The sequence below is a fragment of the Arachis duranensis genome, chromosome 1 (assembly GCF_000817695.3).
Source record: "Arachis duranensis cultivar V14167 chromosome 1, aradu.V14167.gnm2.J7QH, whole genome shotgun sequence".
Taxonomy (NCBI): Eukaryota; Viridiplantae; Streptophyta; class Magnoliopsida; order Fabales; family Fabaceae; genus Arachis; species Arachis duranensis.
Genome location: NC_029772.3, coordinates 3,822,877 through 3,842,126, shown reverse-complemented (window position 1 = coordinate 3,842,126; position 19,250 = coordinate 3,822,877). Strand labels below are relative to the sequence as shown.

Sequence of the window (19,250 nt, the reverse complement as noted above, 5' to 3'; positions counted from 1 at the left end):
ATATAATTAATAAATAAAAAATATTTTACATAAAATATTTAAATATTAAATTATTTTTATTTTTTCAAATAATATATAAAAAAATAGTTAAATTTTTTTTTAAATTCACCCAAACAAATTTTTAATATTTTTTAAAATTTCTTTTATCTTTTTTATAACGATAAATTATCCCATTGTTTATCCCTCAACCAAATATAACTTTAAATATAGTAAAACATATACTGTCATCATCACACGCATATATGAAAATCGGATATAAGACTTGCTTGAATGAAATTAAAAATAAAAAAAATATTAAATATTAAATGTTTAAATTTTGTAGATAATTAAATTTAATCAAGTTATTAAAATTTAAAAATCTCTTGTATACTATTCTATTTTTTTTTCCTTTTCCTCCTTTTTTTCTTTTTTCATTAACATCGTCATTGTTATAGTTACTGCCGCTACGACTGTCATTATTAGTTATTACTGCAGTCGTCGTCATTACTACAGCTGTTGCCGTCGCCGTTGTCATCGCAGTCGCCACCGCCTTCTCCTTTTTCTTTTTCTTGTTATTGTTGATGATGATATTATTGTTGATGTTGTTATTATTATTTAGTTTATTCTTTTTTTCTCTTTCTCACCTCTTTTATTATCATTATCCTCATCGTCTTCATCATCTTCTTCTATTATAAATGTTTAAAAGACTAAAACATAAAAATTTTGATACACAATACATAAATTTTGGTGTACAGCACACACATTTTAATATAGAATACAAAATTTTTTTAAGAATTATATGTCCAAAATATTGATACCGAACCAATGAAATATGCACAATACATAAATTTTAGTGTACAACATAAAAATTTTGGTGCATAATACATCAATTTTGATGTGCAACACATAAATTTTTAGAGAACTACATATTCAAAACATTGACTCACCCAACTAAAAAATATATTTACAGTAAAATTTGTATGCTATGTATAAAAATTTGTGTGCTATATACAAAAATTTGTATATTATATCTAAGAGTATTAAAAAAATAAGTTTAACTAATTTTTTTAGTATAAATGATTAAAACTCTTGTGTGTGTACTCATAAATGTATAATTTCAGTTTGATTAATGCATGACCATATTAAAATGAAAGATTTTATGAGAAGGAGGATAATAAACAAAAAATTTTTGTATCAAAGTATAAAAATAAATAAAAATAAAAAATTAAGAAAGGAACGAAAAAATTTGTGTACTATATCAATAAATTTGTGTTATGCACAAATTATTTTTGTGCTATTTTTTTGAAATTTGTGTGCTCTCTAACAAAGTGCGAAAAATTACACGCTGTAAATATGCGTTAGTAGAGTGCGTGTGCATGCGTGTTTTTTAGAGTATTTTTTAGAGTATCTTTTATTGGTAATAGACCAATTTAGTTGACTTACTTACTAAAAAGACTTATATGTAGTATTATTAAAAATAAAAAATTGAATAATTTATCTTTTTCAATTTTTTTTAAAAAGCTAAAAATAATTTAGTAGTTAGATATTTTATACAAAAATATTTTTATAACTATTAATTATATTTAGATACAGTATTGGGTCCAATCTTTGGATTAGATTGTAGAAAATATTAAAAAATGTGAATTTTTTGAAAAAAATACAAAAAAATATCGCTCGTTTAATCAGTAGACTAACTTATTTAAGTTGTTATTTTTTTGGATTAATTTAATTCAAACTATTTAACCTAAAGTTTAAACAGATCTAAATTTAAAGATAAAAAATCTATAAATAAATTAGTTTAATAATCAACGAGTTATAATTCAAAAACATAATCTCTCGTATTCACTTAAAAATTACGAATTCGAATTTCCCACCTACCTTAAAAAAAAACTACCCTAACGAATTTAGCCTACCTTGACGGCTGATATCGTAATCAATGATGTGGACAAAAAATATGTTTCTATAAGATTATTATTGATTAAAATAATAAGAATATCCTCTTACCAAATATCAAATCGTTACATTATTATATAGTAGACTAAACAACACAGTTTAGACCTCAGCACCAAAAAGAAGAAAGATGGGCAAGAATGAAGAGTCTCATCCATTGTTCGAAACAAGGAGAGCCAAAGGAATATTCATTCATAGAATATTCTCCTTCTCCATGTTTTTGGGAATTTTGTTCATCTGGGTTTACAGAGTGAGTTACATGCCAAGAAAAAGTAGTGAAGATGGGAAATGGGTTTGGTTTGGAATGTTTTTATGTGAGCTATGGTTTGGTCTTTATTGGCTCATGAGGCTTTCACTCAGATGGAACCCTGTTTTCCGACAACCCTTCCCCCACACACTCTCCCAAAGGTAATGCCACATATTAATTACCACAAATATATTGCTTTAAACTCTTCAATAAATATTTAGACTAATATATTAAATAAATAATATTTTTTAAAGTTTAATAAATGTACACATAGATAAGTATGTATCTAATATATTTAGAAGCACTTGATTTGTAGTTTTAGCAAGCTTTCCATATTTCATTTCTTGGTTAAAAAGGTTCGGCGAAATTAGGTCTATGGTGAGTGGGAGCGTCCTTCATCAGTTAATTAATCCCTTTGGTTAATGAACCTGTGATCATGTTCGTGATAGATATTCATTCATGTTTTTCTTAAATTAATCGTCTGTTTAACCTTTTTATTCATTGAAATTCAATATATGTTAGATAAAACTGCCTCCAAACACTATTAAACTCTTCTGTATTAGTGACGGATTTTTATGAATTTGTGACAGATATTGATGTTGTTGAAGAAATTAGTGACGAATAATATCCGCTACTAATATTTTACCTTTTGAGTTCTTGATAATGTTAATATTCAAAAATACTATTTGCACATTAAAATTAGTTATTAAAATTAATCGACATATATTTATATATAAACACATGTATAATTTAATTTATTTTTATGGTATATTTTTATATTTTTATATATATTTTATATTGATAACTGATTTTAGTGGTATTTAAATTTTTATCATATCAAATTTGTTTTTTTAATTATATTTGCAACAAAATATTATTGATTTAATTTGAATTAACTCTGACCAGATATGATGATGATAAGTTGCCAGGAGTGGACATATATGTGTGTACGGCAGATCCAGAAATAGAACCACCAATGATGGTGATTAACACAGTTCTCTCTGTTATGGCTTATGACTATCCAACTCATAAGCTTAGTGTCTATCTCTCTGATGATGGAGGTTCAGATATTACTTTCTATGCTCTCTTAGAGGCATCTAATTTTGCTAAGCATTGGTTGCCATTTTGCAAGAAGTTCAATGTTGAACCAAGGTCACCGGCAGCATATTTCAAGAGTGTTTCCTCAACTACTTACTCAAATGATTCTATAAATGCCAAAGAGTTGGTCACCATCAAGGTAACATTATTATTTATAGGGTTAAGTACGATTTTGGTTCTTAGGATATAGGTCGAATTTTTTTTTATCTCTAATCATTTTTTTCTACAAAATCATCTCTAAGATTTAACTTAATTTTAAAATTATAATTTTTACTTAAAATTTAATTTTTATTATCAAAAAGGGAAGAAGAGGGGAAAGAAAGGAAGAGGAAAAGGGGGAGTGGCGCGGGCGAGGCTCAGAGCTGCATCGTCATTGTTGGAAATCAGAACCAGAGGGAGAGAGAGCTCGCGAAAGAGAGAGGAGACCCATGCCTTACCGTCGCCATCGAAGAGCTCGCGAAAAGTGAGAGAAAACGCACGGCCAGGGAGAGGAAGAGGGGTGCCTCGTCGCCGTCGCGCTTTGTTGTTGCCGCTTCGCGTCCTCGCCGTTGGTCCTCCCTAAAGTTCCGATTCTATTTTTGATTTGTTCTGCTTCTGATTTTGATTTGTTCTGGTTTTACTTCTAATTTATTCTACTTCTCCTGATTCTGATTTTATTATTTTTGTGCTTTTGATTCTGATTCTGTTTCTTTAATTTCATTGTTGTTGTGCTTTTGATTTCATTGTAAATTTATTAATAAATTTAAAATGTAAATTTATTGATTCTTTAGTATTGATTTCTACTTCTTGTTGATGCTATGAACTACAAATTTTCTTTATTTTTGCTTGTTAATTTGTTAATTTTATTGTTCTTTGAAATGCAAATTTTATTGTTCATTTCTACTTTATTTCTGCTTATTGATTTAAAACTTTCATTGTTGTTCGCGGTTTCTTTATTTGCGGTTTCTGTTTTGAAATATCCATTGTTAAAGAGTAATTCCAATGGAGGTGGCCATTGTACTAATTGTTAGAGATGTTGAGGTTAAGGTTAGAATTTGTTGTTCGTCTTTATTTTCTTTATGATTATTTGAAAAAGAGAGAAAGAAAGAAAGGAGGGGGGAGAGGAGAAGCTGAGAAACAGAGCAGGTGATAGGGTAAGGTGAGGGTATAATTGTTCAAAGGACGATTTTAAAATCAAGTTCGACCTTAGGGATGATTTTGTATGTAAAAAAAGGTTAATGACGAAAAAAAATTTTCGGCCTATATTTTAATGACCAAAATCGTACTTAACCCCTTATTTATACCATAAACAATACTACATTATTACTAAATATTATTATTTTTATTCAGTATTTAATCAATAATAATTTGCACACATATTTATAAAAAATTTGGTCACAAAAAAACATATAATCTATACCTATATTTATCGAATTTATATACATAAATCAATATAATTTATACTCATATTTTTTAGAATTTACATATATAAATTAATAAATTTTATTTGTTAAAAATAATTTAATATTTATACTAATTAAATAATAATTAAAAAAAACTAAAAATTACTGATCCCAACAGTTTTTTTATACCCTTTTGTTTGTTGTGTTTGTCCGTACTAAAAATAATTATTATACCAATTTGTGAAGAAGCAGAGCAACGCAACGCAAGAACAGTTTTGTAATGCAGCAATTTTTCTATATTTGAATAGCATTACAATTAAACGAACAAATATATTAACATTTAGCCCCCTCAAACGTTATGCTTAATTAATATGTCAAGATCTTACTTTGGTGGTCTGTTAGTACTTCATAGAATCATAGAGCAAGAAAAATAACCTGAGTTAACTTGTGGTAACATTAATGGTGTGGGGACTAATTGTTTCTCTTGACAACTTGATTTCACAGGTCCACAATTAAAAGCAATAAGCTGAATTTCACCACTTTCACCTCTACTTCCATTGTAAAATAAATAAAAGAAAAATATACTATCATTATTCGAGGATTATTGCACTTCTAATTAAATAAACAAATTTTACTTTCTATTTTATTATATTTTATATAATGGTTGATATTTTAAAAAATAGCCTGCTAATCAAGTTAACCTTTTTTTTAAACAAAATTCAAATAGATTACATATACTTTTTTTTATCAAAATGAATTAAAATTTTTAATCTGCTATTTTATCAGCCATAAATAAATAAATAAAATTATACATATATTTATATATACCAAAATCAGTTATTAGTATAAAATATATTAAAATATAAATTATACATTAAAAATAAATAAAATTATATATTTATATATAAATACATGATAACTAATTTTAATGTATACATAATATTTTGTTATTATATTTTAAATTAGTTTTAGGAGCCAACATAACACCTCCAACATTGCAACTAACATTTAATAGAAGAAAAAGAACATCTAAAATTAAAAAAAAAAATCCGAAACATAATTAAAAAAAAAACATCTGTAATTCAAACTCAAGAAAAATTTATTTTTAATAAAATTAAAATTCATACTAAAATTATTTGACAACTTACTCTAATATTGACTGAAATTAACTGTTATAGTATTAGTTCTATACTACTACTACTCTTTTATTTATTATTTCTAATAGTATAATTTTTTTTCTAAAGGGTGCTGCATTTCTTACCTTACTTGGATTGCATTTTGAAGTCTTAAAATGATTATAGAAAGGTCGTTGTCCATGCATATAACATTATTGAATATTTAATAAATAGAACAAATGAATAAATATTTTTACGTATTATGATTATTATTTATTTTTACGTGTAGAAATTGTATGAAGATATGGAAAGTATAATAGAAAATGCAAGCAAGGTGGGTGAAGTAGCTGAGGAAATCCGCTCCAAACACAAGGGATTTTCTCAGTGGAATTCATTCTCTTCTCGAAGGGATCATGATGCAATTATTCAAGTATGCCTCTTCTTCTTCTAACGTTTTCTTTATGCTTTTGCAGCATCTATCTATGTAATATATCTTTCTCAATAAATAAACAAAATACACATTCAATAAATGTAGAGAGAATAAAAATACATTAAAAATTGAAAATAATTTGATATATCCTAAAAATTAATTTCACAACCTTATATTAGACTAACAGAATATTATAGATAATAGAAAGACAGTTTCGATTTCTGAATATAAGTTTAAGCTAAGGTATATCAAACTATTTTGTAATAATTTTATATATATTCTTTTTTTTTTCTGTCAAATGAGTTTAATTTTAAATTTTGATATACTAAAATCACTCGATTTGAAATTTTAAGATGTTAATAAAAATATTACCCACTTTTATTAACGATAAAAATATCTTCAAAATATTTTTACACACGATAAAAATATTCAATATTAAATACATATTTTTAAAAAGTTTTTTAGAGACTAAATTTTAATTTAATTTTTTACGAACATAATTAAAAAATAAAATATTTTTATTCTTAACATTTAGTGATTTTATGATAAATAAATTTTTTGCGATTTTTTACCAATCACCAAGAATACTTTTAAAAGAAATTATAAAGATCGAATTTTTATTTAGTTTTTTCATGTACTTTCTAAATAATTATCTAAATATTCTTAAAAAATTTTGGATCAAATGCGTAAGTGATTTGCTAAATACAAAATTCATTTGTTACTTATAAAAAAATTATTTTTAATTACTTTTATAACATTTTATAATATTTTGAGGATATTTTTATGGTTACTAGAAGTGAATATTATTTTATCAGCATTTCAACAAATCGAAATGTGATTTTGGTAGTTCACCGTTTTATTATAATACTATTTTTGCCATAATTAGAAATATGGATTGTTACATTAAATCAGTCTTCCAGTGTGATCTAATAATCACTCATATGAAGTCATGCAGTCTCCCGTATGAATTTGTAAACAGTTTTAATGTAAATATAATATATGATAAAATTTAATGGTGTTGTTAATATATAGAATAAGGATTGTTCGTTGTTGTATTGTTACTACGAAACTACGGTTTAGTTTATATATAAATACTTATTAAATCAATCAATATATAAACTTATATTTATTATGTGTGTGTTTAACTTTACACATTAATCTCTCTGTAGATTTTACTTCATGGGAAAGACTCGAGCGCAAAAGATATAGATGGAATCGTTTTGCCAACATTGGTATATTTATCTCGCGAGAAGAGGCCCCATGTTGCACATAACTTCAAAGCTGGAGCCATGAATTCACTGGTACATACTATCAAGATTTCAGCTTCATTCTATCAACTAATATATATATGCACTAAGTAAATCTAAATAATCTAATATTAGGTTTAATTAGATTTAATTACTTTGTCGGTTCCTATAATTTTACTGAATTTTTAATTAGATCTTTATAGTTTTTTCTTTTCGATTAAGTGCTTATATAAATTTTGTAATTAAGTCTCTGTTATCACAAAAATACTAAAATTAACAGAATATTTCGTTAAACAAAACGAATATACTTAACATTTAACTGAATATTCTGTATAATTTAATAGAATATTCTATTAATTTTAATATTTTTGTTATAGCAGAGACTTAATTACAAAATCTAATATAGTATTAGGATTTAATTGAAAAAAAAAGTATAGAAACCTAATTAAAAATTTAATAAAAGTATAAAGACCGACAGAATAATTAAATCTAAAAATTATTAGTATTTTTTTTTGTTTTTAGAGAGAGATTAAGCTATTTTAAAAGTGAAAACATAGTAAAATAATTAAGAATATAAAAGTTTAATTACTTTTAAATTAAAATAGTGATATTTGAACATTATAAAAATTATAAATTTAATGGTAATTCATCATTTTACAATTTTTCTCATTTAGAGGATTTTTTTCCGTTTGTATTGAATCTGATAGTGAATAATTTTGTGATGATCATATAGTAGTACTTGTGAAATTTGAATTATTACTATTACCTTGATGCATTAGCAATGTTGGAGAAAATGATGGTTATTAACCTTAATTGCTAAATGTAGATAAGGGTGTCATCAATTATTAGCAATGGGAAAATTATTCTTAATGTAGATTGCGACATGTACGCAAACAATGCACAATCTCTAAAGGAAGCACTTTGCTTTCTCATTGATGAAGAAAAAGGCCATGAAATCGCTTTTGTACAAACGCCACAGGGCTTTGAGAATCTTACAAAAAATGATATCTATGGCGGTGCTCTTAGAGTTATTTATGAGGTAAATATTTAATTATTAGTTGATGTTCATAAAATCTAATTAAAGTTAAAAAAAAATATAAATTTAAATTACTTTATGTTAGATATTCCCTACTTCCACTTGTCTTTTTGGCAAATTTTTTTCTACTAATTATCTTATATTTGAGAGTTTTAAGTTAGTAATTGTTCTTTCAAATTCCAATTTATATTATTTATTTTGTTAAAAAGTGCTTTCAATATTCATACCAAAAAATCATTCATCAGTAGCTACATTCAAATGTTGATTATAAATGTGAACCTAATTTTGTTTATTATAATATCTTTTTCTATTCACGTGCTTGTCCACATTTCTTTTCCCTTTTTTATAATTAAACTAAATTCAGAATCGTAATCAAATTTAGATTTCATTTATAATCAGACATGTATGGCATAGCTTATTTTGTGATATTCACATGGCACTATACTCACTCTTATTTTCTTACAAAATTAATATAATTGGAGGGTAAAATATATTTTTTATTTTTAATATTTGTAATTTTTAAATAAATATTTTTAATATTTATTTTTTTAATTTTTTAAATATTTTTTATTCGTTTAATTTTATCTTTAATATTTTTAATTCATGTTAGAATTATTTTTGGATAATTTTAATTTTATTTCTAATATTTTAGATGAAATTAACATCTAGAAATAATTTTAATATAAATAAAAATTTATTAAAAATAAAATTAAACATTAAAAATATTTTTTTAAAAATCACATATATATTTGAGGAAAGAACACACTTTACCTATAATTAACACATTATAGATTTTTTGAGTGCTTTGTGGTGGGGTTTGAAACCGTGTAGTGGGAATTCCCTGGCATGGATGGATTTGGTGGACCTATGTATATTGGATCTGGTTGCTTTCATAAGAGGGATACACTCTGTGGAAAAAAGTTTAATGATCAAGAAAGCTTGAAGCATTGGAATGGTGAAGATATAAACAATGACCAATCAATGACAAAAACAAGCTTGCATCTATTGGAACAAAAGTCAAAGGCTCTTTTAAGTTGCACTTATGAGAATAACACACTATGGGGAAAAGAGGTTTTCTTCTTTCTCATCTTTTAATTTCAATTTTGATAGTAATTTTTTTTCTATCTAGTACTCTAAAAATTAGGGAGAATATTGAATACTTAATTAAAATATTAAGGATGCAAACAAACATGTTGATCTGTTTATGAATCATTTAGATAATTTCAACTATAAAAGTATTACATCATAAAATTGTTTTAAAATGTTAGGGATAAGAATACAAGCAAAAGAAAATTATAGGAAAAATTGCAATCACCCTTAAACATTACTATAGAAGACAATAGTTTAACCTAAATTTGGTTATTTAAAACGGACATGGACACAGGACACAACACGATATAGAACATGCCGACACATAAATTTTAAAATCTTATATGATACGAGGATACGTATACATATAAATATAAAGTATTTTTTAGATAAATTATAATGATATTTTGATATTTTATTAATATTGAAATATAAATTAAAATTTTTAATTATTTTTAATGTCTTATTTTAATTATATCAAGTATTTAAAATATTTTTTTATTATTATTATTAATTACAAATTTTTTAAATTTTATTATATCTTAAAAAAATATTATCATCAACCTTATAATAATTAAATATAAAAACAAATATCTTTTAAAAATTATTTAATTATATCTAATCATCTTTATATAGCCAACAATTGGTCACATATTCACTAAATTCATTAAATATATTAAAAGCGTGATTCAAAATTTTTATTATTATATTTTAAAAATCCTTGTTATATTTTTAGGTACGCAAATCTATATGTTGATATTTATTGATGGCCATCCATTGAACACGGAGCACATTCATTTTACATGCGTACATACGTATTTATCCCGATAACATTTAATACTACTTTAGTACTTCTGCTCGATTCATGGAATAGATAAAATTTGTGCAATTAAATATCATAAAAACCAAATAATGTAAGTTATTATTAAATACTTTGAGGATAAAACAAAAATATTTATTCTTTTTAATCAATTTATGTCACATGAGATAAAATAATTTTATTATAAATATTTGTTAATAACTTATTATTCAATTAATACATTCGTATAAGAATTATAATTTACATCAAAAGTGAGTTAAATTTTAAAATAATCTTTAAAATCAATATCATGCATTAAAATTATCTTTAAAAATCTAATTATATCTCTAAAATTGATAAAAATATACTACACTAATTCTTGAGTCATTTAATTTTTTCATATATTGCATACTGATGTAACTTAATGACGTAAATCATTAATGATACTTGCCACTTTATAGTTTGGTCATGCATAATAATATAATGACAGATCGTGACACATAATATGTTGACATGAACAAGTATATCACATGTACTATTTTGTCATGTATTAATTTGTGTCACGTTTCTTAATATTATTCGTTCACATATCATCCACTATGTCATCATTGTAAATATATTAAATTGGTTCTTGATTTTGAATTAAGTAACTGATTTTAGTGCCTCAAATTGAATATCATATATCAAATTAGTCTCTTCACTAGTTTTTTTCTCTTTGTTATGAATACAAAATTCTTAATATCTTTGAACACTATAAGAAAAGAGAGCTATTTTAACATGATTTTTTTTAACAGTCATAGTTAAGTGTAAGAATTAATATATATTTTTGACAAATATCACAAATGTCAAATTTTCTATGTTTTTTTATGAATAATTTGATTGTAGAAAATTACTCCTCAATTTTGACACTTATTTATTTTCAACTTACTCCATTATTCCTTTTCTTCGTTGAGTTTCGTCAATTTTAACATCACACTGCTCTCAATTTAGGATCATATTACTCGTTCTTCATCTTCAAAATCTCAGTTTGTTCTTCAGTTTCAAGATCTAATCTCATTTTTTATTAAAATTTTTTGTTGAGAATTTTTTATGGTCAATAAGTGTCAAAATAAATAGTATTTTTGACGATTAATAAGTATCACAAAAAAATATTCTCAAATTTTTTTAACAAATTATTTTTGACGGCCAATATTTATCAAAATAAAATTTAAACTTTTTTACAATTACTTATATGTCAAAAATACTATTTTTGACAAAACTTATATTAACATATTTTCATAGTTAAAATAGTGTCAAAATTTATTTTTTTGACAAATTTTAATTTTTTTTGACACATAATAATCCTAAAAAATAGCCTAAATTATTGTAGTGGAATGCTCTCATTTTAATTATACAAATTTCTTTCATAGTAATTTAATACTTATAATTACGCAATGCGAGATAACTTTTCATGCAGTAGGAGAAAAAATTACACACTTACTTTAGATAAAATCATCAATTTAGATAACTAAGTTATCACCTCTTCCCATAAATATTCCCACAAATTTAAATATTTCTCAATCCAATTTTTACATAAATCAATTTAAACTCTTGCCGACTTAGTCATCAAAATTTCATATAGATACCGCCAATGTAAGTTACACTCTTGCTGTCATCTCTGACTTTTTTTATTTAGTCCATTTATTCGCAATCAGTTTAAGTTATGTCTCATAACAATGATTATATTTTTTAATAAAAGAATTATGTGATTGGTTTAAAAAATATATTTTTTAATTCCAAAAAACGTGTATTTCATATTTTATAGAAATAAAAAATAAAAAATGTGTATTTTGATTCTTAATTTTTTGTTAAAAGTATACGTGCTTTTTTTGACAAAAAAATGTGTTTAATCAATCAAATAGTTTTTTAAAAATAACATATTTATATATTACAAAATTTATCAATGCTAAATTATTGTAAAAAAATTATATAACTAAAACTAAAATTTTAAAAATATTTTATAAAAATACTTACATTTAAATGATATATGAAAAAATAGAATTAAAATTAGTGCATCCAAAGATATTGAAAATTTTGAATTAAAAAAATTAAAAAAGTTGGTGAAGGAATTAATTTCATGCTAAAAGACCATGAGAATTTATTGTTTTTTATATGATGCATGGACATTGACACGGACACGGGATACGACACGATACGAGACATGCCGACACGTAAATTTTAAAATTTTACATGACACAAAGACACGCATACATATAAAATATAAAGTAATTTTTTGATAAATCATAATGATATTTTGATATTTTATTGATATTAAAATATAAATTAAATATTTTAATTATTTTTAATGTCTTATTTTAATTATATCAAGTATTTAAAATATTTTTTTATTTTAATAAATAATAATATATACTATATCTAAATTTATTTTAAGAATATATGTTAAGAAAAAGACTGGACACGTTGACACGTGATGGTATTTAGGTGTGTTCAGGCGTATCCGAAAAAAAAATTATTTTTTATCAAGACACGATTGGACACAACAAACACGCATGTCGGACGAATATCAGTGAATGTCGTGTTCAAAATATATCCGACACACAGACATAATAACTTAACAAAATATCTGTACTTCATAAAAATCAGACCTTTTTCAAAAAGCACATGTGAGTAAATGATTGTAATACTAGTAATAGTAATAATAAAAATAAGAGTAAATTACATTAACATCATCGGTAACTAAATGATATTACACATGTTATATTTGATTTTTCATATCTATAAAAATAAATATTTTTTTTATTCCGGACTATTTATTGAAAGATCAAAATGCTCTTCATAATTTAAAAATCTCTAATCATTTTTCAACTTTTTAAATAATAATGGTCTAAATAGTTTCGATAAATGGTGACCTTCTGATGTGTTAGGCTGCTTAGACCAATAATAAGAGTCATTTAAACCAATAATTTAAATAACTGTAAACCGATTAAGAATTTTCTAATTTTCAAAATTACTTTGTCTTTCGAAAAAATAATAAGATACTGGAAAAGACATTTACTTTATCTATAATAATCAAACTTATATTTATGAAAGAAGATAATTCCATATTTTTTTATAAACTATAGATATACCAAGTTTCACATAATCAAAATGGCAAAACACATAAGTGTATTCTCTATAAATATAAGGGTATGAGGTCACATATAGAGTAAATGATTAAATTAGCCTTTTAAAAAATTATTTATTTTATAAATTAGTCTCTGAATTTTTTTTAAATAAATTTATCTTTTAAAGATTTTAAATTAATTATTTTAATTTTTTTGTCACTTTCTTTGTTAATGATGTCAAACTTTATTGATGTGATACGTTAAAAGACATCACAATATACATACCTAGTAGTTATAATTGACAGCTAATATGATAAATTTATGAAATTAGATAAAACGAATTCCAAATTGAGGAATTTTAATACCTCATATTCTCTTCTCAATTAAGTTTTAATTTGATCTAATTTCATAAGTTTATTGTGCTAATAGTCAATTACGACTTCTAGGTGTGTATTGAGTATCACTTAACGTGCCACATTAATAAATTTTGGCGCCGTCAATGAAAGAAATGACAAAAGGACTAACGCCACTAGTTTAAAATCTTTGAAAGATGAATTTGATTAAAAAAAATTTTTGAGAACTAATTTGAAAAATAAATGATCTTTCAGGAACGAATTTGACTATTTACTGTGGATAATATTGCTTAATATAGTTGTATAGTACTAAAAAGAATTTATGTTATGATGATATATGATTGGATAGATGGGACTACTATATGGTTGTGCAGTGGAGGATGTTATAACTGGTTTAGCTATACAATGTCGAGGGTGGAAATCAGTGTACTATAATCCAAAAAGGAAAGCTTTCTTAGGAGTATCTCCAACCACATTGCCAGAAGCATTAGTTCAACATAAGAGATGGTCTGAAGGAGGATTCCAAATTCTGCTCTCTAAGTATAGTGCTGCATGGTGTGCTTATGGATTAATCAGCCCAGGACTTCAAATCACATATTGTTTTTACAATCTTTGGGTCCTTAATTGCTTGCCAACTCTTTATTACTCAATTTTCCCTTCACTTTGTCTCCTCAAAGGGATTTCCTTGTTTCCACAGGTACCAATCATCATCATCATCATCATGTTTTAATATATAAATATGATCACAGGTATATGCTTTACCTAATGTTATATGCTTTACCAAACATATTCACTCTTTTACCTAATGTTATATGCTTTACCAAACACATCCTTGAGACTATCTTCTTTATTTATTTTTAAATAACATCCAAAATTAATCTCTAAGAAATTTTTAGTCAAACATCTTAGTTTTTAACAAATTTGAACCACTATATCAATTCTCAAAGTTTCATTTTGTTAGAAAATTTAGTCTTCATATTAGATTGTTTGCTTATATGAAAAAAATGATACGAAAATTTTAAAAATAGTTAAAGTCTGATATGTCCTTAGTAAATAATAAAAGAGATTGATTTATCTAATTTTTTGTCCGAATTTATACACAGATTGATCTGTCTAATAAAATTTTGTTAAGAATTAATTTGTTGGACTAAAAATTCTATGCAAATTGATCTAGGATATTACAATATATTCTTTTTTGTTCAAATTTCAAGCAAAGATGTACTTTCTAACTAAATGTGTTTTGTTTTCATGGATCATCAGATGTCAAGTCCATGGTTCATACCATATGCATATGTCACACTTGGTGAAAATACTCAATGCTTGTTGGAATTTTTGTGGTCAGAAGGCACAATAAAAGGTTATTGGAATGACCTAAGGATGTGGCTTTACAAGAGAACAAGCTCATACTTATTTGCCTTGATTGATACCATCTTCAAGTCTCTAGGGTTTTCAAGTTTAGCCTTTGTGATCTCAGCTAAGGTAGCTGAAGAAAATGTTTCTCAAAGATATAAGAAGGAGATAATGGAGTTTGGAAACTCTTCCCCAATGCTCACTCTTCTTGCAACACTAGCATTGTTCAATTTGTTTTGTCTTGTTGGTGCCTTATTCAAAGGTGGTCTTGGAATGTTGATGGTGTTGCCATTGCAAGTTCTACTAAGTGTGGTGTTGGTTCTCATCAATTTGCCTTTGTATGAAGGCCTCTTTCTAAGGAAGGACAAGGGAAGATTTCCAACCTCTGTTGTGTTTAAATCAATGGCAGTTGCTCTAAGTGCTTGTGTTCTATCAAATGTGAATGTCTTCACTACAATTTAGAAGACTGTTATGTTTTTTACTAAATAAATATTTTGTTGTTCTGTTTTTGAGACATTGACTAGAGAGATATGGAAATAGGAAAAAATTGAATTACGATTTCTTTGTCATTTGAATGTCATATGAAAAAAAAAATCAGATATACAAGACTTTGGTTCTAGTGCTATTTATTTATTCAAGTGTTGAACAAATTACTCCCATTTAAATCCCTTTTTTGCAAGTTTAGTTTCATGAGTTTCAGTGTATGTATGTCACTTTTGTTTTTTTTATTTTTTTTGTTCTTTTTTTTCTTTGGAACATATTATTAGGCTATTGGCAAACTCGGAGAATAGGTAATTTAAAAGGAGAAAGTTGAGAAACGGTACATAAACAAAAGAAAAAATCACTTTTATAGATTTATAATACAATCCAAAAGAAAAAATCACTTTTACATATATATTATAATCCATGAACACTGATATAGATATGTATTAGAAATATAACTATGAATGTTGTCTTCTCCTATCAGTTTAACCTTTTGAAATAAGTGATTTCATAACATAATATCAGAGCTCTATATCAGCTTAAATTTTTGGGATGAGTGATTTCATAATAATATGAGATACGATATGATACGGAATACATAAACACTCATATATATAAAATATAAAATATTTTTCACAAAAATTATAATGATATTTTAATAAATATAATATTAATTATCTCTAAACTCATTTTAAAAATACATGTTAAGAATAAAGTTGAACACACCGACACGTAATGGTATTTAGATGCATCTAGATATGTTTAGAGAAGAATTTTTTATCTTTTATTAAGATACGATTAGATACAGCAGACACGCATATCAAACAAATATCGATAAATATCGTGTTCAACATGTGTCCGACATACAAATACAACAACTTGACAAAATATCTGTGCTTCGTAGGTAATGTACCAATATCAATAAGGCATTAAATTGATATAATAATAATTATAGCAACATAAGCATTGTGTTGATCAAATGAAACTCAGAATTCTAACAATTATTCTCTACATATAAGTCATTTACGCATACAAGTCCATATAAGTCATTTACATTCATGCGCTCTGCACGTTCTTCTTCGTTATTTTTCTCTTTTGTTATCGTCGTCACCAACACCACCATCTCCTTCTCATCCTCCTCCACCTCCTCCTCTCTTTTTTTGTTGTTGGACTTTTTTCTCCTTTTTCCTTTTCCTCATTCTCCTCCATCATCTTCATCATTATGATCATCATCGTTATAGCATCGTCGTCTTCTTCTTATACGTATCGTCATTATTGTTATTGTTATCGTTATTGTAGAAATTTTGCCATATTGATGATGTTGCCTGATCTAAAATTTTTACCATAGAATTTTCTCAATTTGTGTAGTTGCAGCAAATTTCGGGGTAAAATTAAGATATTTAGGTGTATTGTTTAAGAATTTTTGGTGGATTTGTATTGATAAATTCTGTATAATTCGAAGCTCTTCCTCTTCCTCCTCCTCATCTTCTGCTTCTTCTTCTTCTTCTTTTTTTTTTATCATCATCACCATATTCTTTCTTTTTTTTCTTATTCGTCTTTTCTTTCTTGTTTTACTCTTTCATAACATGAATAAAAATAAAAAAATCAAACAAAGAAGAAGAAGAATCACATAATGCTGTAAAATTACTTGAAAGATGATGAACTTACATTCACTTAATTAAAATAAAGAAAGAAAGAAATAAGGAAAAAAAAAAAGAAAAAATGCAGCATTAGAGAAAATATTTTTGTGTAGTTGCAGCAAATTTTGGGGTAAAACTAAAACATTTAAGTGTATTGTAAGAATTTTTGGTGGAGTTATACTGAAAAATTCTGTATAATTCAAAACTCTTCTTCTTCCTCCTCCTCCTTATCTTCTGCTGTTGCTTCTTCGTTTTTTTTATCATCATCACCATCTTCTTTTTCTTCTTTTTTCTTCTTCATCTTTCATTTCTTATTTTATCTTCCTAAGTTTATTCAAACAAGAATAAAAACAAAAAAAATCAAACAAAGAAGAAGAAGAAACACATAATATTGCAAAATTACTTGGAAGAGGATAAACCTACATTTATTCAATTAAAAAAAGAAAGAAAGAAGGAAAAAAAGAAGAAAAAAATGCAGCATTAGAGAAAATATTTTTGTGTAGTTGCAGCAAATTTTGGGGATAAAACTAAGACATTTAGGTATATTGTTTAATAATTTTCGGTGAATTTGTACTGATAAATTCTGCATAATTCAAAACTATTATTCTTTCTCCTCCTCCTCATTTTCTCCTTCTTCTTCTTCTTTTTTTTTTTATCATCATCATCACTATCTTCTTCTTCTTCTTCTTTTATTCATCTTTCCTTGTTTGTTTTACCTTCTCATGTTTCTTCTTGTAAACTCTTTCTTAACAAGAATAAAAACAAAAAAATCAAACAAAGAAGAAGAAGAAACACATAATACTGCAAAATTACTTGAAAGAGGATGAACTTGCATTCATTCAACTAAAAGAAAGAAAGAAATAAGAAAAAAAAACGAAGAAAAAAATGCAGCATTAGATAAAATATTTTTGTATAGTTGCAGCAAATTTTGGGGTAAAACTAAGACATTTAGGTATACTGTTTAAGAATTTTCGGTGGATTTCTACTGATGAATTCTGCATAATTCAAAATTCTTCGTCTTTCTCCTTCTCATTTTCTGCTGCTTCTTATTCATCTTTTCCTTCTTGTTTTACCTTTAAAAAAATACATAATATTGCAAAATCAATAGAAAGAGGAGGAGGAAAAAAGTGCATTAATAAAAAGAATGACGAAGAGGATGAAATACGCGAAGAAGAAGAATGAACGCAAAGAAAAAGGAGGAAGAACGCAAAGAAGAAGGAGAAGAAAGAGGAGGAGAAAGAACGCGAGATACAAACGTTGAAGGAGGAATGTCGTGATTTTACGCGCGCATTATGAAAGTGGATTTTGTTAGGTTAGGGTTAACTTATATAAACTTATATGCCAAAAAGACTTGTATGTATACTTGAATAGCAGATCTCGAATTCTAAACCAAGTATCAAATGAAAACTAAAAGATCAATTAATTCTAAATTTGAATACTCATATTTGAAATCTATTTCACTTTATTTTTTATTTGATTATTGATGAGCGGATAATTTGTACGCTTTTTGGCATTGTTTTTAGTATGTTTTTAGTATGATCTAGTTAGTTTTTAGTATATTTTTATTAGTTTTTAGTTTTGGACTTTACTATGAGTTTGTGTGTTTTTCTGTGATTTCAGGTATTTTCTGGCTGAAATTGAGGGACCTGAGCAAAAATCTGATTTAGAGACTAAAAAGGACTGCAGATGTTGTTGGATTCTGACCTCCCTGCACTCGAAGTTGATTTTCTGGAGCTACAAAAGCCTAATTGGCGCGCTCTCAATGGCGTTGGAAAGTAGACATCCTGGGCTTTCCAGCAATATATGATAGTCCATACTTTGCCCAAGATTTGATGGCCCAAACCAGCATTCAAAGTCACCCACAGAAATCCCAGCGTTAAACGCTGGAACTGGCACCCAAATGGGAGTTAAACGCCCAAACTGGCACTAAAGCTGGCGTTTAACTCCA

The 19,250-nt window shown here is 25.9% G+C and overlaps 1 protein-coding gene across 1 annotated transcript; it reads left to right on the top strand.

The window, feature by feature from the left end:
• The first annotated feature begins 2,035 nt into the window (after positions 1 to 2,035).
• LOC107461063 (cellulose synthase-like protein E1) lies at positions 2,036 to 15,811 on the top strand. The gene is made up of 8 exons (XM_016079555.3): positions 2,036 to 2,337; positions 3,083 to 3,413; positions 6,061 to 6,201; positions 7,371 to 7,502; positions 8,275 to 8,487; positions 9,316 to 9,555; positions 14,179 to 14,526; positions 15,090 to 15,811. Exons 1-8 carry the CDS (start codon positions 2,060 to 2,062, stop codon positions 15,639 to 15,641), a joined length of 2,235 nt encoding a protein of 744 aa, XP_015935041.1. The 5' UTR covers positions 2,036 to 2,059; the 3' UTR covers positions 15,642 to 15,811.
• Positions 15,812 to 19,250: the final 3,439 nt, after the last annotated feature.

Coding starts and splice junctions, on each gene's coding strand:
- LOC107461063 (XM_016079555.3), top strand. CDS start 2,060: ATGGGCAAGAATGAAGAGTCTCATCCATTGTTCGAAACAAGGAGAGCC. Junction 3,414..6,060: donor AAGAGTTGGTCACCATCAAG/GTAACATTATTA, acceptor TTTTACGTGTAG/AAATTGTATGAAGATATGGA. Junction 8,488..9,315: donor CTCTTAGAGTTATTTATGAG/GTAAATATTTAA, acceptor GAAACCGTGTAG/TGGGAATTCCCTGGCATGGA.